Source organism: Cuculus canorus, chromosome 13, assembly GCF_017976375.1.
Source record: "Cuculus canorus isolate bCucCan1 chromosome 13, bCucCan1.pri, whole genome shotgun sequence".
In the NCBI taxonomy this organism is placed as follows: Eukaryota; Metazoa; Chordata; class Aves; order Cuculiformes; family Cuculidae; genus Cuculus; species Cuculus canorus.
The window spans coordinates 21325391-21351436 of record NC_071413.1 but is presented as its reverse complement, the minus strand read 5'-3'; the positions used below and the strand labels follow the sequence as shown (position 1 = coordinate 21351436).

The 26046-nt window shown below is 42.0% G+C and overlaps 1 protein-coding gene across 4 annotated transcripts in view; it reads right to left on the bottom strand.

The window, feature by feature from the left end:
* Window positions 1-14284, bottom strand: part of CBFB (core-binding factor subunit beta) — a 44264-nt gene extending 29980 nt beyond the window's left edge. Inside the window, exons 1-3 of one of the 4 annotated variants that reach the window (XM_054078767.1) lie at window positions 14081-14276; window positions 13524-13610; window positions 9262-9378 (exon numbers count right to left, since the gene is read on the bottom strand). In XM_054078767.1, the coding sequence (XP_053934742.1) occupies window positions 9262-9378; window positions 13524-13610; window positions 14081-14158 (282 nt within the window). In that variant the 5' untranslated portion in view covers window positions 14159-14276. Of the gene's footprint in view, window positions 1-9261; window positions 9379-13523; window positions 13611-14080 lie in introns of all 4 variants that reach the window. The other 3 variants (XM_054078765.1, XM_054078766.1, XM_054078768.1) reach the window with 3 other exon arrangements.
* Window positions 14285-26046: the final 11762 nt, after the last annotated feature.

The window sequence follows — 26046 nt, the reverse complement described above, 5'->3', positions numbered from 1 at the left end:
CCAGTTACTAGCAGGGACACACAACGCTGCTCTCTGCCACGTTGACAGAATAGATTTTCCAGACGGAAATTTCAAAATTGCTTGGGAAATCAGTTCTTTACAAGCTTTCACAAAACACCATAGCAAAAAGCAGTTATAACTAGAAACTGCAACAGGGGGTCAAGCAAGAGAAGTTTCTCTATAGCATATCATTTACACACCACGCCACCTGTGTGTAAATAAATACTCTATTGAAATTGTATTTTTTAACTGCAAATTTGAACCGTGTAATGGAAACATTCTTAACTAGAAGGTACCTAATTTGGGCAAGCAACTAATAAAAACTATCCAGGAGCTGACCTGAGCAAAAGAGTGGCAAGTAAAGTTGCCTTTTCTCCCTTTTGGTTCTTATTACGTTCTTGAACGCTCTGACAGCCTCATCCCTTCCCCTTAAGCAGGATTAGAGCCTGGAAAGACTGGATGAATGTTTATTCAGCAAGAAGTACCAAGCCTTAAAATAATGCAAGTTAGTAATTTTGTCTTTTATACACCATAACAACTACTTAGCTTTCATCACCCAATAAAATTTCAGTGTCATAATTGTTCTGTAGAAAACTATCCACTTCTGCAGAGAAACCTCATTAGCAACGGCTGTGAATTTTCTCTAACAGAGTAATTAGCACTTGCAGATAAGTCTAATAGTAAGTTCTCCAAATAACAAAACCTTGAAAAAAAAAGAAATCAACATAACTATAAAGATAGTGAAAAACATAAATACATCCTTGTTTGCCCAAAATGCAACAAGAATTCTGCCAGCATAAGACCAGGAAAGCAGAGAACCAACTCTCTATGATCTGCAAGAGAGAAGAACAGATTTAAATTCTTATGCACTTTTCATTTTTATTCCCTATAAACCACCTACTGATTCATTTTCTTGAAGCACAAAAAACGCATTGCTGACACGAGCTGGACTTCCTCTAAAGTCTGATTCTCAAGCTCCACGTGTGAGAACAGAGCTGAAAAAAATTTCATCCTGCTTTTCCAAACGACATCCTCTATATTTCATGAACACTCTGTTTTAAGACCTTTTGCAGTCATCAGGAACGACAGCTTTCTTGGTTTGCTGTAACTAAATTCCTGATATCTTTCTGCTACAAAACCCCACGGTGCTGCCAGGTTATGCAATCGCACTGCAAGGGACACAAGATTCCCCTAGCTGGAGGCATCCGGACACTGGGTGACTGATTGCCCACACTTGCCTCCTCCAAGATAAAAGGCTCACCTTCAATATACTAATAAAAATATAACCAAAACAGAGACGCATGCAACGTTTCTAAAGAAATCCCAAAAAAACTCTTAACTAGCATGCTAAAAATACACTACTACAGTTGTTTTACTTCATCCTCCCGCCTTAGCTATTTTTTAGCACTCTTTAAGCTTGTATTAGTTCTCCAAAAGAAGCCAAACCCAACTTCTTGTCACCTCAGATCTGTTTTGTAAAACAATGCTGGCTACTCCTCAACTGCCACCAAAAGATATTTCATCAGGACATAAAAGCCTCTGTCAAGCTGCTTTCTTCCCTAGATTCCAGCGTTTGAAATATCTGACAAACAACATTGTCCTTGGTCATTGTATTTCAACGTAAAACTGAAGCTTAATGACCATTACTGTAAAAATCACGCCAGCTTTAAGAGCTCTTTGCCACCTTCCATAGATTTTGTCTTCTACACTTATACTGAAATGAACAGATAAAACAAGTTGCATACCCATAAGTCCCACAACATAAAGCTGCTGCCTGCAACTGTTGAAGCCAAGTATCTTCAATACCAAAAGAAGGCAGAAGTTTGGCACAGAATCCTCAGGTAGCTGCCATTTGGATCTCACATGCAAGTCGAGATCATACTGTTACAGAAAATATAAAGACTTTCTACTTAAACAAAACATCTGCAGTACCAACTACCCCCCCTAAATGATCCTTTCATTAGCACTCATCTTCTTGGAATAGTAGTCTTATGCAAGAGCCCTCATATTTTTCCCGTGTTATTGTCACAGTACATATTTCACCAGGCCAACTTGTCAAGTATCAAATATGCAATTATGCAAGCTAATTAGCTTATTTTGTTACTTGTGCTTTGGACAATAAAGCTTGAAGAAACATTACAGTAACTTCCAGAAAAATTACAGTTCCCTGTAGCAAATTTTTCATCATCTTATTGATTTTTTTCTTTTTTAAATATGAAGCATTAAGTGATTTTTCACAAAGAAACAGACATCCTCCAACAGCAATGTTCTTACTTTCCTCATTCATAAGAGAAGAGAAGCGTAACATTAACAATTTTGCTTAAGAAGTGGAGACTGATTATGCAAACAAGAGGATTCAACAATCCAAGTGCCTGGATTTCTTCCAGGTTCTCTGCTGTAGAGATCTCAATTACTGCTTTCATCCACATAGCACTCATCTGTCCTTATAGATAGCTGGTTCCCAAATGCAAAATTTAGCTTACCAATGCTGGTTTTGTTCATTTTCTGGGAAACTTCAGGATGATGGTATGAGTAAATTTAAAGTCTTGTCTATACAAATCTAATGGGTGTTCGTAGATCACCGGAAAAAGCTCAAGGTATGAATAAAAGCTCAAGCCTGAATAACTGCTGCTACAACATGTAATAAAAGCTAATCAATAGCAGGTTTACTGACAGCAGACCTGAAGTAATTGGGACCAAAAGAAAGGGTTGACAGGTAGGCATCAGACAATACAACCATGCTGGCAGTACTGCTCAGAAGCACTGTTTCACAACGGTATCATCACTGCAGGCACCATAATGCACGAACAAGGCTGCACACAGTAACAGAAGTATCTGAAGGACAGGGGGAGTGAAAGGATCCATGGGAAAAGGCTGTGGATACTCATCACATGAGAGATGCCTGGTGTGACTCATGCTTGAGTGATAGAGGGCACCCCATGATAAATCACTCTTCAAGAACAACTGTCCAAATCTCAGCCAGCGGCTGCTTGCCAGCACAGGACAACGTGTACCTAACAAACTGTGAGCTGTCTCTTCCCCAGACCCAAGTTCCTCATTGCTAATAATGCATAAGCTGGGTGCAGATAGATGCACCTCCCAGTTTTGAGGAAAACTGAATAAGCAAATGTATACCATGATTACCTGGCTTAAAATGGAGTTTCAATTAAATAGCAGTACCAGGTCATAATGATTAATACCTCAAAGTATCCAGGCAAAACAAGGAAAAGTTTCAGTCTTCTGCAAAGCAAAAATGGCACAGGATCATAAGCAAAGAAATGATGTATTTGGAGAAAAACAAAAACAAACTGAGAAGTCTCTGCTAAATAAAAGACTCTTAAGGACAAACACAATAATAAAACCTAGAATCACAAGCACCTATAGCAAACAACTAATATTTTACACAAGCCACATAGATGATCCTGGATGAAAACTGATCAAGGGACAATCCAGGCAAGTGGATTCTCCTCATGCACCAAGCCTTTGCAGGACCCCCATCATGCAACTCCAAGAAAAAAATTAAGCTGGTTAGACAGGCTGGGTACAGACTGCATATGCCTCCAAACACATTTATCTGCTGTCAGAATAACTGCACACTGACTTTCTTGTTTAAAGCTTACAGAAAAAGCCTGAGAAAGGTAAAAGGAATGTCAGCAATGTGGGCTTCATCACGGCAACACCACTTCCCTTGGCTGAAGCAGGCAAAAGCACCTCAAAGGGCCAGAGCACACAGTTCAGCAGCTGATGCCCAGAGAAACCATGGCTGCCCCATCCCTGGAGGTGTTCAAGGCCAGGCTGGATGAAGCTTTGAGCAGTCTGATGCAGTGGGAGATGTCCCTGCTCACGGCAAAGAGGCTGAAGCTAGGTGATCTTTAAGGTCCCTTCCAATCCAAACCATTCTATGATTCTATGTGCCTTCATGGACCACCAGCTGCTCTTCCCAGAAGGTTCTCTCCCAGTTACTGCAACAACTTGGGGTGATGAGGCCGTCAGACCCCAGTAGTAAGATGAACAGCTTAAGGGTGCTCAGGAAAAGCACCAGCTTGGAGGACAGGCACCAATCAAATATTCCTGGCTCCACACTCCAGAAGTAAACTGAAATTAATCCGGAAGAGGAATTCTGTATCATTCTTCTAGCACACAGCAGAAGAACAGCAAATGAACCCAGTAAGAATCTGACTTCAAAATATCACTATCCTAACCCACCAGTGCATTAAGGGACTTAGCTAAAAATCAGACAAAGACTGTGCAAAGAGCTACGCAACCAACCTCAGCTGGAGTTCAGATCTGGAAGAAACAAGACTGTTCTGCAAGAGAAAGTGTTTGAACAGGAGAGCTCCTGGGAAACCAAATGCCCCCGCATAGTAAGAGATAGTCCACAAAGAATGCACCTGGTACCACTTAAAGGTTCACATTTGCTAGTTTCTTAACTAAGTTAACATCCTACGTGCCCATACATGTCCACCATGTACAAAGAGCTCTGTGAACTTTTGTCAGGCGGTTCCCAACTCTTTGGGGTTGTAGCACTCTCTCCTGAAATGCTTTAAGCAGAGACCTTCACAATAACTTGAAGGAGCATTGAATTACTGCAGACAAATAAAAGAATGAAGTCTTGATAACCATTAAGACCACATACATCTTATGGCTGAGATGGTCTGCCCTATGTGGTAGCACATCACATGATCCTCAATTACAATTACGACTCTAGCATACTTTTTTTTTTTTTTTTTCCCCTAAAACCTAGTATCAAACATCCTTTCCAACTGACGTGGAAAAAAACTTAAAACTCTAATCGCTTTTGTCCAGACACTCAGTGGCTTGCAGAGAACATATACCAGCAACTGCTGACTGTGAGAACACTGTAGATGGTGACAATGCAAAATATCCCACATATTGCTGGACTCAAAATCTAAAAACTTAAGGAATATGTCTCTCTAGCAACACAGTGGGGATAAAACAAAAGCTGAAATTGTAAATTAATTTCCCAGATACCCTCACCAATTTGGTGAAAACAAGCATACCTAATGAAAGAAAAAAGAAAGCTGCTACTCCAACTCAATTTGAATGAATTAATGTTTCATAAATTCTGAAGAAAGTGGAGGAGACAAAAGAAAAAAGAAAGTAAAACTTCCAATTCGATACAGGTTAGCACTGATATTCAGATATATTTCTCATTAATTAAGCCTTCACTTCTTCACTTTCCCAGCAAATTTCCCTGGGTTGGGAATCCATTGGGACTATTGGAATCTATCTATTGGAATCTATTGGGACATTGAGACTCTATGTTTGACAGGAAACCACATTTGCTCAGAAAATGAAGCAGCCAATACACCATCCCAATTGTCCATGAAATTTTATTGCTAAAGTCAGAAAACAAAAAGTTGATTTGAGGACAAGTCCCACCTATTAAACCCGGAGTGAAAAAAGAGGACAAGTGGAAAACTGGTGCTGTTGGCTGCTGTTCAAATATATTTTTTTTATTCAAATACAGCACCTTTCTTTCTCATCACATTTCTGTAACTGCTGTAATGTCTGCAGCACAACAGAGATTTTCAGGTTTTTCAGCACTTAACATCAACTTACAGCCAAATAAAATTTCCTAGTAATGACAGAAAAAATCTGCATGAGTAGAAACTCAGCATTTTCAGGGAGAAAACTGAAGTCTGGTAATGTTTATTTATAGCTAGAACAAAGTAAACACTCTAACAAGTAGCAATCCCAGCTACATCACACATGCGGCACAGCAGGCACTCTGAATCCATTTAATCACATCTGAGGTGCTTTCCTCCAAAGCAGCAGAGTTCACAGCGTATTACCCTGAAATGAGCTTGTGCTGAAGACTCTGGCTCATGAGCAGCTGTCGAAAACCAGCAGACAGGAAGTCAAGCCATGTTAGAAATGAGATGGAGGACAGAATTATAAAGGAGTGGGGAAGTAAAAGAACTTCACACACCTCATCAGGGTAGTAACTGGTATCTAGACAATAAAAAAGAATACCTGAGAACTAGTGTTCTTGAAGGTAAGGAGAGACAAGACACATAGAAACATCTCAAATAAAGAAAACTGGGGGCATTTCATCTTATTGTAACGGTGTACAAAATGAATCGTGAAAAGAAAGTTGATCACACAGTTCTTAAAACAAGGGGACTTTCAATAAAAATAGATTCTAAGAAGCCTGCAGTCCAAACACACACACACACTTCAGCCTGAAGTTCATATGGTATCAGTATAAAACTGAAGCAAAAAATAAAGAACTTCATTAGGCACAATAAAGCTAGTCTAAGAAATTAATGGTACCAGTGAACAAAGATAAAAATAGAGCTCTTTATTTCATTCCAGGGTTCAATTATGCAAGATTTAAGGCAATACATTACACTACTACACCGTCTGGCTCTGAATTTCTTGACAAAATCCATTAATTTATTCTTTAAAAAACCCAAACTGCACATTATCTGACAAGACAAAGGATAAGGACACCTCAGTATGGTTCGAATAGCCAGAAACATGACATACGCTTAACGTGACACACCCAATACACTCCCACAATGAAAATGAAATACAATGTTCTATGATTTTTACAATCTAGGGACCTATTTTTAGTGCTACTTTTGCTATGACAAATTTGAAAAACTGCTCAAGTACACAATTAAATTTGCTACAGGGTAAAGACAGCACAAAATGTTAAAACCATCTCCAAAAAAAATGTTAAGCTTTAGTTTAACATGAGTAAAAACATTAAGTGAACACTCAGCTATCCAATTCTTGAATTAAAGAAGACAGGGTATCCACTAGAGACCCACCCACCCATCGTGAACATCAGACACATCAAATTAAAAGACAAATTGAGCACAGGAAAGCCCCTTCAGCTAAGAAATACCAGAATGAAAAAGCTCCAGCCTATGAGGCAGATATTCACAGAATTCTAGCTGTCACATAGATTCACAAGAATGCTGCTCTTTCTAAAATGCAATCGTTTAAGAAGCAATTCTATCAGACATTGCACTGGCAGCTTTTCCAGTCTGTGTACAACACCGCCAAGGCACAATAGTGACATATTTCAACTGGATAAACTATTTTGGGCCATCATAGGCTTAGCCAAACAGTGAAGCAGAATTCCAGAGTAAAAATATTCTAGCATTGCTAAGCTTATCTACATTCTTAATCTCAAACCAATGCCTAAAATAATAATTAACTGACAGCTCCCCTCATAGCCTTTTTTTTCATTCATATAATTAAAAACATGCCTTGCTGGCTTAAGCCCAGTGATGAACAAACAGGCATTATGCATCGCCTCAAGAATCAAAGCTCATCAAACAATATGGCACAGAGCTACAAAATCACATGGCATTAAGAGACTGTTGAAGCCTATGAAAGAAATTCTTGATAAGGCCAAACGGCAAAAATCTACAGAGGACAAAATCTCAGATACTTCGTATGAAACATTTAACTGTTCTGTTGATAACACAAGATGCACTCCCATTCTGCTTCCTCCTCTTCTGAAGTTCTGGGAGTGGCTCACATTCAGACAAGTTTAATTCTGTGCAAAGCAAGCCTATGTTTGCATTGATTTACACTGGTAAATTTTGATTATAACAGGGAATTTGTGATTTGTTCGACCTACAGCACAGCACTACTCCCATTTATTAGTTTGTCCACCTCTAGCCTCATTCCGATTAATTCTTCTTAGCAAAGCACTCTAGAATTTACTGTAAACACACATAAAACAAGGAGTGGCATTCATTAATGAGGCTCATGCTCTACTTTAGCACACAGAATATCTACTACGTTCTTACATGATTAAGGCAACACAAGAAAATGGATGTAGTTGTTCAGTACCTTAAGAACTCATTCAGAGAAAACAAAGTTAAAAAAATCATAGGACTAAATAAAATTAGTTTTGAACCGGCAAGACGAGAGACTTCAGTAGGCTTACACATTACAAGAAAAATTCCTCATTCAATTGTGAGCCAGAATCAATATTTTTCAGTAAGAGCCAGATTCAATTCAGTTTCCTCAGCAAAGTAGCCAGTACCCAGCACAGCCAACTTCACTCCTTCTCCCACAGTTTGTCAAACATTTGCAAGCCTCACAGGACATAATGGAAAAAACTTTTTTTTTCCAAAAAAACTCCTCAATAATTCCAAATATTGTATCTGCCCTCAGGACATTTTTTCCTTCCAATCAAGTTTTCCCACTACAGGAAACATTTATCTTCTACCTACCAGCATTATAAAGACCTAATATTTCATTTAGCCTGAGTATGCTTCAAGTATTCCCTCCACCCTGCTAGGTTTGGTAGCATCAGCTGTAACAACCTACAAGAGCAGGTAAAAAATTTTAGGCTAAAGCAAGAATTGTATAGTCTATTAAAAATCTTAAAAGTAAAAAACAATATAGAAATTAGCCCGAGGCAGAAAGGCTACAAGGACTTAAGTGCTGGTCCAAACCTACTGAGGTTTGCAGAATGTCTGCCATTGAATCCACTGATCTTTGAATCAGTCTCAAAGCATCTACAGTAACATAGATAAGAGATAGCATCTACATTGTTAAAGGAATGTTTTTTCCTGTAAAACAAAACCACCTGTAAGTGATTTCAGTAACTTTATTCTGATGAGACTAAGCAAAGTTTCTGACTTTAAACCTAATACAGCTTCACAGCAAGCATCACTGTCATTAGGGAATTCTGGCTTTCAATAATCAGTCTATGGGACAATGAGCTCAGAAAAAAAAATAATCAGAAATCAATTCTGAAAGCGATTCTTCTTCTGTACTACAGCTCATGGTAAAAATCGAGGAAAAAAGCTTCATTCCACTAAGCACCACACTGAATGCTTGCTGTATCAACTTGCAACCTAAGACCCAAAGAAGCAACCTGTTCAGAGTGCAAATTTTCATTAGTCTACCACGATTCATTGGCCAAAGTCCAGTTTCTGAACCACTGGAGAAGCACCTACTCAACATCAAGTTTAAATTGTTCCTCCAAAATTTTATGCAGCATGACAGCAGAAAAAAAAAGTTCTGTTCCTCAAAATAATAAAGCCACCAGTACTGCCCACGTGTTTCCCTCCAGAAATATTAACATGCTTTAAAACAAAGTGATACCAGATTTAATCGTACCAGCTTTCAGCTGTACTCGTGTGACCACCTACACGCACCGAGATGTGAAATATTAGTAATTCCACATCATACACGTGGTCCACACTAATAAAATCATAAGCACAACATAAGAATTTCTTTCAGTAGCAACAATTTCCTTCTTACCTTGCCTCCTTCTCTTTCAAAGTCAACATATTCCCGGGTCGGTGTCTGTCGCTGTTCCCCCTGCCAGCTGGCCGGAAAAAACTGGAGGGACAGATTGGTTCCTGTGGCCACAAAAGCCTTTTAGAAAAATCAATACAAACAGGATCAGGGAGCAAGACATTACATAAATTATGCAGGCAGTCATTTATTTTTACATCAGTTTATGTCTTAAGCCAGGCAGCACGAAGAATACTTCGAGTAAAAAACATGCACTCATCATTTTTCTTAAGTATTAAGTTACAAACATCTGATTCCATTTTGACAACATTTGCCATTGGCTGCTTTGGATATAAAATACAACATGGAATCAATACTTCTTTGAAATCAGTTTTGCTGACATTAGAATCTGTCCTTTCAGCTGTGTCTGCACACCCTGCACCAACTTAGTACCTGCAACGTTAAAAATCGCCCATGCTTTTTAAAAAGCTTACATATCTCTAGAAGTACTGCTAAAGGAAATTTAGCTCCCAAGACTACTTTTTAGGAAGGAAAAGGACTTTTCTCCTTTCACAATCTACTTCTAGCTAGATAAACACTTATCTGAACTGTAAATATTCTTATTTTATTGTCTACAGGCAAGTAGCATCATTACACAGCTCAATTAAACCTCACAAGATAAAGTCCTCTTAAGACACCAGTGAAATCCGAATCTGCAGATGCTGTATCAGTGAGAACAGGAATTCTTGGGTGCAGCACTTTGTAAAATCATTAAAGGGATTGACTTAACCATGCTAGAAAAAGCATACACTACTTTCAAGTAAATAATTTTCTATGGTTTCAAATGAAAATCATAATCAGTTCTCTTCATAAACTCTCTATATTCATTTGTCTATATTATCAACTCCAAGCCATGAAGAGTGTGTCAACTTCTAAACACAAAATAGAAAATGATTTTTGCAAGTAGAAGTCAAATTCACTGTATTTATACCCTTTCCTGGTACACAAGATTATGTCCTGCAAGCAAGCAAAGCTCAAATATGCTCCCAGAATATAAAATCTACTCAAAATCCCAGGGTTGAGCATAATTTGTTTCAATCAAATAAGTGCCTTGATTACCACGATCACTTAGATTTAAATGGCCATTAATCCAGAATACAGTTTTTCTTAAAAGCTATATTAGTACTACTCTAATAGTTGGAATTTCCTGACAAGCTTAATTCCTTTCAAGCAATGCAGAATTCAGCAACTTCATGGTATAACTGTGCTGCTGCCTCTGACACAATAGCTCTACATGTTATTTAAGATAGTTCCGGTCATGCACTGCAACGCTGTCTGTCACAGGATTAATACCTCCCATTTGGAAAGTAGAAGTGCTTTGTCTCGACTTTTTCCTATCCACCAAGAGAGACTGATACTCTGCAAGCAGGTTCCATTCCAGGCTGTCCTCAAAAGCAGATGTTTGGTGTGTGTTTTTCCTTGTTAAACCTCCTGTTAAGCACATTCTCAATGACACTAAAATTGACAAATTGGTCCTACTAATCCTGGGAGGGGGTACATTATGTACTGGTACATTAATATTTGTTTGCCCTGCAATACGCAAAGACAAACATTCCAATCTATGTAACAGAAGCTTCATTGAGGATACACTTGCACAAATAAGAAGCGTCAAAACTGCAAGGGCTGCAGACCATCCCTTTCAGGCTGACTAGTGGGTATTATCTCTTTGCTTTTCTAAGTGATTTCATTTACATATCAACAAAAAAATGACACCTATCTCCAAATATTTTTGACTCTGAAGTCATCACCACCCAGTCTGCTCAAGAACTGCCTTCCGATCACGAGCATCTTTAGCAAATACATGTTTTACAACCCTTAATTATACACTTAAAATGTCAAGAGTCAAGACTTCCAAGCGCGAAGCAGCTGACCACTGCAGCCCCCAGGACCACCCTGGTTTCTGCAGACCCCAAGGATACTGGCTCAGAAGCACTATACCTGCCTCCTGGGAAACGGAGTGAGACAGCGGAGTGCCTGCGCCTCCCTGCTTCCACCCCCCAACCTATGCTAGAGGGCCATGAAAACCATGGGGAAAAATATCCAAGAAATGAAAGTAAATGAATTCCGGCATCCTTGTGTAGTCATGCAGGTAACATTTAAATCATAAGCTATTTAAAAAGCTTCGCAGATATTTATTCTCCAGATTTTTGAAGCTGGTTCCCTCCCTTTGAACAAATAAACCCATCCAATTAAAATACCCACATGCGTCTCCAATCAAAATCATTGGTCAATACCAAAAAACTCAAGAACAGTCTCACTAGTAACCACACAGGACAACATCATATCCAACAGCTTTCTTCTATCAACAAGGAAATCTAAAAGCATTATAATTATATAATTAATAATTTTCTATACAGAGCCTTTTAAAGTTCAGTCTGAAATGCAATCATAGAAATATGCTCAAATTTTGCAGAGAACTTACGAGGCTGCAGAAGGGTGATCTGAACCACCAGCGGACAATGTAAATACAACTACCTTGCAACAAACAGGTAGGTAGGAAGCCTCCCAAACCAAACTGAACACATAAGAGTTATTTTCAGGTTATCAAAGCAAGACCAGTACACCTGAAATCTTGTTTAGTATTTCACAGTTACTTTCTCAGTAATACTGGTAATGATTTTCTTTATTCAACCAAGAGTTACTTGACAGAAGGAACCAACAACCTATTGCCACTTCTAAACTAACTCTCCAGCTCTTCTCCCAGTTTTTTTTTTGCCTGCTTAAAAATTTGTAAGGTCATTTGCAAAGGCTGCCTTTGGAGGTAAAAGAATAAATCCTTGATGTCTGGAAAAACATTCAAGACAGCAAAAAAAAAAAAAAGAGTAAAATCGCTAGCTCTTTTTAACATCAGTCTTTACACACACTACATTTCTAAATAAACCTGACTACTTGTGCCCTGTTCACAAAACAAAACAAAACCAGATGTTTCAGACCAAGGAATTTAGATGCTGTTTTATAATTAAGTAGAAGTAACAATACATAGAATGGGCAACACTGATAGCTTCCAACAGATGAAGTTCTGGCAAAGAAAGACATCAGCAGGCTTACAAGTACAAAGGGGAAACTACAGTGATTTCTTATTTATACAAATAACAGCATAGGCTGCATTAGAAAGCTAGTTTATAAGCTATATGTCTTTTCCTTTTTTTTTTTTTTTTTTCTTAAAGGGAAGGACTCAGGTATACTACGTACTTTGACCTGTGCAGGAACTTCAAATGCTAGCAAACTATGTTTTCCTTACCTACCTATTGTTTCCCTGGTGACCTTTTAAAGGAAACAAACACGCACAATGAAAAATGAATGTAAAAAACGAAGTAAAATTAAGCGACTGACTAAAGGGGAGCTCTCGCAAAACAATACTACAGGTTCTACCACCACTGGTAACAAATAGGGATAAGATTCAGCTAAGATAGAGTTACTCAGTAAAAGATAACCAGGTACTTGAGTGAATATCCTTTTACTCACGAATACAAATGAACAAGATCAGTAGCAGTAACTCAATTACATTTGTTTGGACGTGCATAAGAAGAATTTCATCGTGCATAAAAGTAATTTCATTGTGAACTGACTAGCAGGACCTATAGCATCTGAAATTAAAGAACCATCGTAAACCCACCCTGGTGAAAGCAGGGGCTATTTCCCATGGACCCCGTCTCTCATTACATACTGTAAATGAAAGACAGGTCACTTCTGCATTTTCATGCAGACAAAGAGTTAAGAACTCAACACTAGGCGATGCTGATCCCATAGAAGGGTCACAGCAGAAATCAAATCAGGAAATAACTGGCCGGTGCTCGGCTACTTCACCACAACAGCGAGTAACCTTGAATGAGAAAATGATGAATGAGAGAAGCGGGGACAAAGTTGTGAGTTTCAAAGCCTGATGGTAAAAGCATTCGATTTCGTTCACAAACACGTCAAACAGCTCCTTCCAGACAGCGTCTTCTGAACGGTTTTACTCATTTCTGAAAACTACTGTTTCCGGGACAAAAAGCAAAGCAAAAAAAAAAAAAAAAAAAGGGCAAAATTAAAGCGGCGATCCCGGCGCGCGGGGAGGGGCAGAGCACCGCTCCGGGGGAGCCCCGCCGGGCCGCGCCGCTGCCCAACAGCGGAACCCTCGGCGGCCAGCGCTGCCCGCAGCCCGGCACGGCCCCCCTCGGCAGCTCTCACTGATGGGAACGCGGCGGGAGCGGAGGACACCGTCCCGGGAGCGCGGCACCACTTACGATCTCGGAGCGGCCGTCGCGGCAGGCGTTCTGGAAGCGGGCCTGGCGCTCCTCGTGCGGCCGGTCCCTGAAGCCCGTGTACTTGATCTGCGGGGCAGGGGCGGGTCAGCGCGGGGAGACAGAGGGGAGAGGGTTAGGGAGGGAGGGGAGAAGGGAGAGGAATGGGGGAGAGGAAGGGATGGGGCAGCAGAGAGGGGAGGAAGGGAGAGGGATGGAACACCGAGAGAGGGAGGGAGAGGGCAGGAGGGAGGCGGAGGAAGGGAGAGGGACGGGGCAGAAAGACGGAAGAGAAGGCAGGGAGAGAGGGAGAGGGGGCAAAGCCCGGAGAGAGGGAGAAAGGGACAGAAGGGAGAGGGTAGGAAGGGATGGGGCAGGGAGAGAGAGGGAGGAAAGGATGGAGCAGGGGAGAGGGGGAGAAAGGGGGAAAGGGCAGAGCAGGGAGAGCAGCGAGGGAGAGGGAGGGAAGGAGAGGGCAGGGGAGCGCCGCAGCTCCCCCGGGACGTTTCCGCGCGGAGGCAGGAGGGAGGGAAGGAGCAGGAGCCCCGGCGCTGCCTCACCTCGCACTCGCGGCTGAGCTTCCTGAAGAACTCCTCGTTCTCGAACTTGCTGCGCTGGTCGGGGACAACCCGCGGCATGGTGGTGGGGCCGCCGGCTGCCCGCCCCGCGCTGTCCCAGCCCCAGCGCTCAGCCTCGCCCTTTGTTAGCCCCCGCCGGCGCCCTCCTCCCCTCGGCGCCCTCCTCCTCCTCCCGCTTCCCCCCTCCCCTCCGACTTCCTCCCCGCTCGTAAACTCGGCCGAACAGCCGCACCATTCACAACTCCGTCGCGCATGCGCTGCCCGCGCCGCGCCTGCCCCCGACGGCAGAGGGGCTGGGGGCGACCGCCACGGCGACCCCCGCGGCACAGGTGCTGAGTCACCCGCTGTGCCCCCCCCGTGCTGAGTCACCCCCGCGCCCCCCGTGCTGAGTAACCCTAGTGTGTCCCCCGTGCTGAGTCACCCCCCGCGCCCCCCGTGCTGAGTCACCCCTGATGTCCCCCCGGTGCTGCCTGGCTGCCGGGGGGGCACGGAGAGGGCATCAGCCCCTCTGCCTGGATCCCCCAGACCATCCGAACCAGGGGTGCATCGCTCCTTTTGCCTCTTCAGTCTGGGAGCAATAGGACCCGGCACAGACCGCAGGATCTCCCCCCAACGCCAACCGAACCCGGGGAGCATCGGTCACCATACCAATCAGTGCAAGAGAAGAAAGAGACACCACAGACCACAGGAGCCCTCACCCCATCCAAACCAGGGGAGCATCAGCCCCTCTGCCCGGATCCCCCACTCCCTCCAAACCCGGGGTGCGTCACTCCCTTTGCCTCTTCAGTCTGGGAGTAACAGGAGACAGCACAGAGGGCAGGATTTCCACCCCTCACCCCTTCGCCATCCAAACCAGGAGAGCATCAGCCCCTTTGCCTGGATCCCCCACCCCATCCAAACCAAGGGTACATCACTCCTTTTGCCTGGATCCCCCACCCCATCCAAACCAAGGGTACATCACTCCTTTTGCCTGGATCCCCCACCCCATCCAAAACAAGGGTACATCACTCCTTTTGCGTGTATCCCCCAACCCACCCAAACCAGGGGGGCATCAGCCCCTTTGCCTGCTCGGTGCAGGAGCAGCAGGGACTGGCGCCGACCGTGGGCAAGGGGCCTGTTTCTGAGGGGAGCAGGAGCACTCACCGCTCCAAAACCCACAGCAGGGTTGCTCACTGTCTTTGGTGTAGGTCTAGAGTGAAAAGCCAGGGCCTGGGTTCTCCAGCACTTAAAATGTTCACGTACTCGCGTGCCTGAGCTCAATTTTTCATCTTCACAAACAGGCATTTTACAGGAGCCAATTCAATCAAGGAGCATGTCAGGATGCGGAATCATAGAATCGTTTCAGTTGCAAGAGACCTTAAAGTCCATCCAGTCCTACGTGTAGGGACACTTTCCACTTGGTCATCTGCTCAAAGCCTCATCCAACCTGGTCTGATATCACCTGTCCCTAAATCCATTTTTTCTCGTGTACCTTGATTATTATTTCCCTGCAACCACGCTTCCAGCTTCTTAGTAGCTCCGGAGCATCGTAAGGATAGCTACACATGCCAAAAAAACAGTTGGATATTATGATACTTACTGCCAAAATAAAAATATTAGATAGTATTAGATCTTTTGATAAAGAAGTGAGGTTTTCTAATCTCTCAGTATTACAATCTTAACTTTACACATGGTGATGCAAATTGGAAGATGGCAATGCCAAGGTTAGCCAGAAGGCATGATTTGAATAAAGTATGAGCAAATTAATAAAAATGGAGTGTCTGTATCCCTTAACAAGTTGTATACAGACTTCGTAAAAATACCCAAAAAAGCTGTAGACTTTTTCTAAATGTATAAAATATTTTAAGATAAGTTTAATATATTGGTGAACTGCAGATTTAGGCAGTAACTCCGTATATGTTTCAGCTCTATCTTCCCAGTTCCAGTATGTTACTGTAGTGCAGATAAAGGTGTAAATTCAGAGTTTAGGAGCACTAAAAGAACTGTTTTAAAAGCTTTCTTCAATAATAACCAAATCTGAAAACAAAATACACTGAGATTGAAAACTTACCCATGTTATATGCTATCTTGATTCATTTAGATTAATACTGACCCTAAACGAAATTCTTGTGAATGTCAGGCACATTTAAATCTCCCAAAATAATACTTTTTTTTTTAAAAAAAATCCATATCACTATTCATCTTACAGCAAGATCAATACCAAGAGCGTAGACCTTCAGGAGAACTGCCAAGTTCATAAGGTAGAAATCTGCTCTCTTAACCTCCAATAATCCTTCACCACTTGCCAGCATATTGCCCAGTTCCCACCTCCTCACTCCCCCAAACCAACTGTGTCTTCTTCCAAACAACAACTTGCAAAAAAAAAAAAAAATACCAAGGTCAAACGCAAGATCAGTGGTTGTAAAAGCCCTGAAATAAGAAACGGGAGACATAATCACCTCACAAGTTCGGGGTTTTGACCTTGGCATATATTTTTCTAGACTTTGGAAACGACATCAAATGTGACTGCTTTCCTCCAGGCAGCCTTCATTTAATGTTTGTCATTGTGGAGTTTTCATCTTTCCACTGCAAAGTTTTTGTTTTAAATGAAGTGAGTCAATATTATCGGAAAGTCTGTAACAGATCAGACACTGCCTCTGTTTGTTGCTGTGGCTGATCCGATGCAGAAGAGGTGGGATGGAAAACAGTGGCACAGTATCATATTATTCTTCTGAATTTATCCAGTTTCTCTACACTAAGCTGACACAAAAAAAACCCCTTCTGCTCTGAAGAATACCTCCTTAGTGAAGGGAACTGATTCCTTTATATCGTAACAGATATAACTGGCAGAAAACAGTTATTTTAGGCCTGTTTTTTCATCAAGGAAGGCTTATAAAATCAGACCAGCTCTTCCCCTCTCTACCCTATGCAGCTTAACAAGGCAATTCAGGTCTTAAAGGCAAAGAAGTTCATTTTTTTTTGTTCCTAGTTAGGCAGGGGAGCAGCACACAAATTAATCTTTGCTGCAAGAAAGGCTACAGCATAATTTCCACAGTTATTTACCCTGTTTGGCAAGAGTTGCTGGCCACCGGCCAAACAGTCAACATAGATCAGAAGCGGCTTCACAGGTGGTAGCTGGGAGACATGAGAGGGAAAGCTGAGGTTATTGTGTTGGAGATGGGATACAAACTCATGGGAATTCTGCATCTCACCAAACACTTTTTTTGTTCTTTTAGTTTTTAGCATTGTATCATCGACACACCACAACAAACTAGAATATTTTTCCTTCTGCATAATCAAACACAACTGCTTCCTAAAGGTGTCTCAGCGATGTATCTGCAAACCTTTTCAGTGTGGTTGAGGCTGCTTGAAAGTTTAGCTTGATCTGCTGTTAGCCAGTTGATTAAAACGGTAAGAATTTAGGCTGTTCATCAGGCCTCCATGAGAGTCACCCTCAGAAAAAAGAGAGCATACTGCTTTCAGAGGGATTTCTCAGAAGAGACACATTTCCAAAATAAGATCTAAGGTGTTTACAGTGCATGGATAATTGAAAGAGAATACCACTTAAAGATCTACAGATGGGATGTTTTTGAGAAAGGGAGCTTTCTTCACGTGCCAAGTCCTGTATATACTCTTCTTTCTATAACCCTTCTCTGCCATGTCCTTAAAACCTCTAGGTTCCCTGAGGTAGCAGCACCTGATGAACTGCGTGGCACCAATGTTAAATTGTTCTCTAGACTTCACACATGTGAGACGCTAATAAGCAAGGCTCCTGGGTATCCATTGATCTACAGCAGCTGCAGTGTAATCAAACACCAGTGTTATGTACATACAAGCTACTCTATGATTATAGATCCACTAATAAACTATTTGCAAGATATAATTATGCACATTAGGTGTGAAATACAATCCACTTGCGCAAGGACTATGCTTATGGGTTCCAAGGGAGAACGGAGACACTGAGCAGAAGAAACAACTTCTTTCCCCTCAAGTGATTTTTATTTCTCTGCTGCTACACTGATGCTCCCAACTGGAATACCCTCACTGAAGTCATTCCAGCAGTGATGTGAGCTATTGCCAATTGGTTCACGGACCCACAATCACATGCAGAAACCATCCTCTAATGCTCTAACTTGCCTCCAGAGCAGCCTTTCTTGCCTAGCCCGCATACATCAGCATAAAGATCTATCCATCTTATCTCAGGACTCCCGAAACAACGCTGATGAGAGATATGGGCAATGCAAAGGCCCATGAGGTGTCAGAGTCAGTTCGCATCTGTGGAAGTACTTCATGCAGAGGTGGGTGTAAGTACTCTCAATGTGCTATAACACACAGCTTGGCTAAGTCCAAACTTGACAATTAAACTTCTTAGATGGCACACAAAGAGAGATAAGAGCCATACCACAACAGTTAAACAAAATCATCTGATTTTGCGTTTGGGTGGGAAACTGCCTACTAGTTAAAAAATGAAAAGCACGACAGGTATGAGGGAGGAAGCTGCATCTGATGTCTCTTTTCTCTAAAGCAGGCTACAAGACAGACGCATCTGTTAACTCCAGATCCCGAAGCTGGAGCCTTTTTCCTAAAAGGTGCAGGTGCTACTTGCAATAACTGAATGGGACTTTCCTTTGTCAGAACATGACTCCCGCCTGCCTTTCTTGTTCACAAGAGTCTGGAGTAGTCAGTCAGGATGTAGGAGACCCTTCCCACACCTAAGATGTTAAAGTCCAATTTCCCAGCATGCACTCTAGTCCCAATGACTCTTGTGCTGGAGTAGCTGCATTCACACGTTTGCTTCAACGTGGGTTACTACTACCACAGTGCAACAGAAGACCCAAGTCTTCAAGGCCAAGCCTAAATGAAAAGCCAGTAAAACCATGCTTTCCCAGCCAGGTGATTTGAACATCCTAGGCTGTATCTGGCTTTGAGCAGTGACAGTTTAACAGCGTGCTTCACAAAGGAAATAGCCTTTGTTCTAATAACATACAGAGGCAGCATCTCCTGTGAAGCATGGCCTGTACAGCCCATGAGAGCCACCCAAATATGCTCTGCTGGTACTTGCATGCCAGCAACTAAGCATAAAAAGATCAGGGATATGCAGCTATGGAAGTACGGTGTGGTGCCAGGTACGTGAGTCTGACGTAGCGAAGGCAGTCTCTGATTATTGAGCTTGGCACTGTCTTTGGAAAACACAGCATTATAATAAATTGAAAATTCAATTAACCAGAGGAATATAGATGTTTTTTGAGAAACCAATGTGAAATGAAATTTGAGAACATCAGAACAAATTATTGCTCCGATTATGCAACAGAGGCTGAACTACACAACTAGAGAACTAAACTAGATTATCCCAGAAGGCTACTTGACTTTCATACTGGTTATTTGGAACAGTGATGATAAGTGAAGTAAGTATACATTTCTATGATCCTGTGCTACCTACACATGTTTTGGGAGTGGAACCATGTAGCTTTAAACCCCTTTTTTCATTTTACCAGTTGCAGCACAAACTGTGAAAAGAAATAGTATATGAGCTCAGAGACTCCATTGTCTGGCAAGCAGAAGGCAGGACTGGGTGCCACTGGTGTAGCCTGTTAAGTGACTTTGGTATATCACTTCACCTCTCATGCCTCAATTCCACCACCTACCAAGTGACTTGAGATGTCCAGATGAAGATCTTGAGATCTCCATGTAAAGAGCCTGGCACTGACATTGTTCTTGATGTTGAGCAATGAGAGAAAGTTTAACTGAGCACAAGGCATGACTCACTCAAGGCTACATACATAAAAGGAAGTGTTTAAAAACTGCTTTTGTGAAATCAGTTCTGAACTAATCATGTTCAACAATACGGACATACTAATCACACTCAACTATATGTTGTTCAGGCATAGCTTTTTCCTTGTATTATCTACTGCGCTGTTATCCGCCACACTTTCTGATTACATTGCATTTCTTAATTCATTAAAAACTCCTTAAAAAGATATGAATGGTTTTGGGGGGGTTGCATGCTATGGTAGAGAGACGTTTTACACATTTTTGAAAACATTAAGCACAACAAGATGTAAAACAGCCAGACAAGATCTGTAATCTTGTAGCTGTTCTGGAAGTTCCTGCGGAATTTCAGATCTCAAGGGCTTCCAGAAAGCAACACAAGAACGGGCAATGCAGACGGTTTCAGTTCCTCAGGCCCAGCACAAGCCAGCTGCAGTATTCTGGCAGATTGGAGCGCACATGAAGTTGCACACCCAGGATATCTGAGGTTTTCTTCCACATGAAGGAATCAGGATGACACTAACTGGTCACAAGCAGAGAGCGCGTCTAAGAGACAGTCAAAACATGCTCTAGTAGTCTCGATCAGCCAAATCTCTACCTGATAACCTGTATGCAACATCCTCTCTCTGGATTAAATGTGTTTGCTCCTCTTCAGTTTCCAATCTTCAGGGGTTTATTGGTTGTTTCCCCCCTCCTATTGGCATACACAGCACCGTAAGAAATCAGTTAGCACAAACTAAGTTGTTGACTGATGGCGAGAGATGAGCTTGTGTGCAAGACAGCACAAATATCTAGTTCTGCTATTCCTTCTTGTTCCTGTGCAAGCAGCACAGTCTTTGTTAGAATTCAAAGCATGGAAACCAAACACTCGTAGGGATGGATGAATTTGAGATGATGAAGAAAAATCTAAGAGGGTGACTCCAAGCACTGTTTTCGTTTCACGTGTGAATGTTTATCACTGAGCAAGCTGTGTTATACTCTGTTATACTTTTGATTATACGCAGTAAAACTGTTAGAGGTGAATCAGTCTTGGTACAGATAACGTCAAAGTGACTCTCCAGATCCAAAAGATATTTTTTGAGTAAGCTTTGAGCTATAAATCTTTCCTCTCATAGATCCAGAGGTGGAAGGCAATGACATTTATGATGCTTTTTTACCTCCTCGATTGTCAAAGCAGAAATGAACTCCCAGCTCTAATGAAGGATTTTAAGAGTTTGCTTAACTGAAATAAAAATATCAATAAACTCCACAGGTGGGGAGGTTTGCCACAGGCACATCTTAGCTGAAAGTGTTTTGCTGGTGAGGAACAAAGAAGTTTGTGAACAAAATGATCTCTCCTCCCAAAACTCCGTGTTTGTTTAGAAGAGTCAGACAGCTCCAGAGGATTTATCAGCACAACTTGCACTAGTCTTCATGAGAATTTTGTTAAAATCCCTAGTTCTGTTTCTAGGAAGTTTTCCTGAAGATGTTATAAGTTGAAGTTTTTCAACTGCCATTCAATCTCTTGGTCTCTCACACTTTATCCACCTTTACGTGCCCAACATTAAATTTGTCTCATAAAAGGCAGCAAAAGATTAACCTTTAAAACATCAGATTATTCTAAAAATCTTGTTCTTACTTAAAAAATTAATTTAAATTTCAAAGTTGAAGTTGCATTTCAGAACTGAGCAGAGCTCTGCTGTCTTGTTATACACTAACCACACCACAAACTTATATTTCCATACACCTAACAGACCAGGGAGCCACTTCGTGTCATAACAAATGGATTGTCAGCTGTTGTGCTTTCAGAGAAATCAGTACTCTACTTGGGTGAACACAGAGACTGGGAGATGAAGTCATGAAGCACATTGTCTGATGACATGTTCAAGGCTAGGAAGAAATGCCACCATTTACAAATGGATCAGCAAGAGGTATAGTCTCTGGCTGAAGCCGATACTGGAAATTAGCTATATTTAAATTTGTATCTCACACCAAGTCCTCAAGGAAATATTCCTCTTTATCAGCACATTCCATCGCGGGCGGGTTTGGAGTGCTTTGGCACAGTGGGTGCCAACCGCTGCTTTCATTATGGAGCTTGCAAAGTTAAAATAAAAAATATCTGGCTGCTGCTTTGGGGCTCTACCAAACTCTGCCTGCCTCGTATCGGCTCCAAGAAAGCATCGAAAAGACCATTTCTTTGGTGTGTACTGCCTTTTCACCTTCTTTTAACACAGTGCTGTTATTGGTTTTGTTCACATTGATCTTATCCCCTGAGTATTTGGAAGGGATTTCAAAGAGGCAGGGTGTTGATAATAACTTTGTTTTTATGCTTCTCCTCTGTTGCTAGAGCTATTTGTTTTTACTGACTAGGAATTAGGATGGTCTCAGTTCTCCACCTTGATTCAAATGGGCACACCCTGGGTCAGAATGAAGTCTCGTAGACTTTCACTTGAATTGGTAAGAGGACAAGAACGTCCCAATGCAGATTTGATTGCTTGTTCCAGGTTGAAGGGCGTATTCACAGCTGCGTATTTGCGTTCTTTATGTCCCAAGAGAGATTTCTCAGCATACTCTACCATACGATTTTCCTATTAGATATGGTTTTTCCCCCCTCAAGTCTTTGGCATTGTAATTTGCTGCATATTTGTGCTTTGGTCTCCCTGCCCGGGCCTGTGCTTACCATCAGGAAGGAGACCAGGAAGATGTCAATGAGCCAACGCTACAGCAGCAGTGAAAGAAGAAATGCACAAGAGCAGCAGAGGTTGCTTTTCACCTCTCGGTCATCTTTGTGGTCTCCATTAGCAGCTGCAGTGTTTGTAGATGTCCAGTTAAGCTCAAGACTGACCCACAGAGCAAGGAGAAACAAAAGTCACTTCCAGTTTCACCAGAAAGAAATTCCAGTGGCTACTCCAACCCCATAATCCAGCCATGATTAATGTGTATCGAAGGCAGATCTGGTTTCATCAGAGAGCTTAGATTTTGAACATTCTTAACTGTTTGGAGGGAAAAACACCCTTGAAAGCTGAAGAAGGAAAAATACAACTCAAATACAAAGTTGGATTCTGTCACAAGGAAGTTAACAAATGACCATCTTCTGCACAAACACAGGCTGCTCTGAGGAGCATTAAAACAAAGGTAGGCTGGTTTCCTCAGGATTTGCACCTCCATTCTCCTCCTCCACCCATGCCACCTAATTTAAAGGTTTTTGAAGGAACTTCTGGAGCCTGCTTTCCTTCTCACTCTCAAATTTGCTTGAATTCGACCTGAAGACTCAATGATTTGTGATGTAGGATAACAGAAAAGAGGAAAAAAGGCTCACAGGTGATCTCCCACACCTTGCTTTACTGAGTCCAGTGTCAAACTGAGTTTGTGCAGGGTGAGAATTTTTTTGGGCAGAAAGTCCTTTCAGGACAAGGAGAGTAACTCCTGAACCTCTCACAAGAAACGTATTGGTATCAGCTGAGGTTCTCAGGCTGAGCCAACCCATGTCCACCATGGAAAGTTATCATTTTGAGGGGGTTAGCACCTGGCTGGCTGATCTTCAGGCCACAGCCCTGCTCTCAGGTTTCAGATCAGAGCACTCAGGGTTTCCAAAAATAGTCCCATCGCCAGAGCTCTCCCATTCAGCCATAACGCAGCAGTATCGTTCCCTAACCTTGTTCTCAGAAACAGCTGAGATTTTTGGCTGCATTTTAAAACAAAAAGGCAAAGAGGAGTTAAAAAGCAGGGGGTGGAAAACAGCTTGAGGGAAATGCCTGGCATGGAAAAGCTTTAGCCCAAATAGCTGAGCTTTGGCAAAGCTGCAAGCAGTCAGACTGCTTCTTACAATGAAAACCACTCAACACTCTTGATGGGTGCATTCCCACTCATGAAAATGCAGACATCTCCTGTATCTACAGAAACCTGTACTCCACAGCAGATAGGGTGAGCAGTAATGAACTGGTTCAAATCGCAGCAGCAAGATCAAGATCAGGTAACAGGGGAACATTTATCTCTAAAGATAACTTGAGTCCTGGGATAGATTTCCCAGGAGAAATCAGTTTCCATTGTGGGAGGTTGTCAGAAGAGGATGGAGTGCAACCATCACTGCTGTAGCAAAGAGCAGCTAAAAAGTGAATCAGGTTACACATTGAGACTCCTCAATATTTACCCTATACAAAGTCATTTACACATGCTAATAATGAGCAACAATGCCTTTGCCTTACTAGAAGGATTTTATAACTGTAGAAGCGATTCACATCCATGTTTTAACAGAGACAATATCTCTACCTTCATCTGACAGACGTGATGAAGCAGGAGCACATGGAAGTTGTGCGACTTGTCCATGCTCATAGAAAACTAGTTCACTTAGGGCTGATGACACCACTATTTAGAGTTCTGCATTCATCACTTCTCAAACCAAATTGTTCTTCTCCCTGGGAATTTCAGAGAAGTTCTCACACATATTTTCATGGCCACTGATTGATTGAGTTCCTTTTTTTGGCTGCTTCTTCTTCTGCTCTAGGGTTTATCTGAGCCCAGTACCCTAAGATTTCCTTACAGCTACCTCATCCTCTCTCTCTTCTTTTCTTCAGCCAGGGGATTTCCACTCTGTTGTCAGATCCAAAGTTGCATACGTCCCTTTTATCCAGCAGTCTGTTGCACTTCATCTTTCCGAGGAAAGATCCTGGCTGGGGGCTTTTCCTCCTTTTTTAATTCATTTACTTTTCAACTCCTTCCTTTCACTTCCAGCCTGGTAGGCCCTCAATATATTTCAAGGTACTTCATAAGCAGGGAATCCCTGATTATTTGCTGCTCCTTTTCCCTGTCTTTCTGCAATTAAAGCCTTAAAAGTCGAAGCAGAATCCTTTAGGAGTGGAAGGAAATCACTTAAGAGTATCAGAAGATTCAACAGAGAACGTCCTACTGCAGCCCAGCCAAGGGTGTCTGGTGACCCTGGAAACAGCTTGTTTCCTCACCACTTCTCTTTTGCCCTTAACAGCAGCTTCTTCGATGTTATCATATACCAACATATGAGTGTCACTTTTGAGCTTTATGGATCTTTCGAGTTTTTGATTTCTTCCACTCCAATATCTTTTACACGTGATTTTCACGTCCGTCATATTTATGGTAATTTTCTCAGCAGCACCAAATTGTTCACCTGTTTTTCTTTGGTTTGCCTCTAGATGGGAAACAGCTACAATTAATTCAGGATCTGTTCTCATTTTGCACTCTGCAGACTGGTTTCCCACAGTGTTGGATCGTGGCCTGTATCATATCTGTTGTCACTCAGTTTGGCAACGTACTCATTTTCCACTGTGGTATCTTAATGGCTTTTTTCTACTCTCGTAAGGAGTCTACTGCCATTTCAGAGTTTTGCCCTTTAATACGTCTTTATCTGGCAGGAACATGAAGCAACGTTCATTTGCAAAGGTGAAAGCCAGGTGCACTCTTAATGCTTCTGTTTTAGAGTATGTTTGGCCACCCGGTTTAGGCTTCTGCCTACAGTAAAATCCAAGTACAGTTCAGATTCACACTTCCAGCTTTCCTAGTAACCAGTCTGGATGAACGTGTGCTGAAGACAGCCTTCAATGGCACTCAAGGATTACCCTCCTGACAGATCTGACTGCAGGCAGCATAGTCCTTCATCACCTCTAAGGTAGAACTTGCAGATTGTTATGAAGGAGAAAAGAAGCTTAACTAACTGTTATTTTGCAGCTTCTTCCTAGTTAGTAAGTTGTCAAGGCAGACCCGTTTCTTTTTGTCAAAGGAGACCTATAGCCTGGGTGATGCTCAGCTGAGAGGGTAGACAAGCAGGGAAATTATTATTAGCAGAAAAGATTAATTCAAGCACTTTAACTGTCACGTGAAAGCTGCCGGTAAAGCATTTCAGAGCAGAGCGTTAAGGTTCAGGTCTCCCTGTTTCCAGCTGTGTCACCCACTACACTGTACGTCTTTGTTGTAAAAGGCTGAATTTCAGTGGGTTTTCTCCCCTAAGACATAACTACATGGCTGAAGTTTTATCTCTCATAGAAGAGGCCAGTATATACCTGAAAATGGCTCCAGGAAGCAAATTCCCCGTAAGAACCACAGAACTGGGAAAAGCCTCAACTTTCTGCACACTGAAAAATAATCCCTCATCATTTTAAACTCAATTAGTTACAGTTCCTGAATTACCTTTTGCATGATGAAATTAAAGCTGGTTGAGTCAGTCTGGTCTTTAGGTAACCAGAGCTCAATGT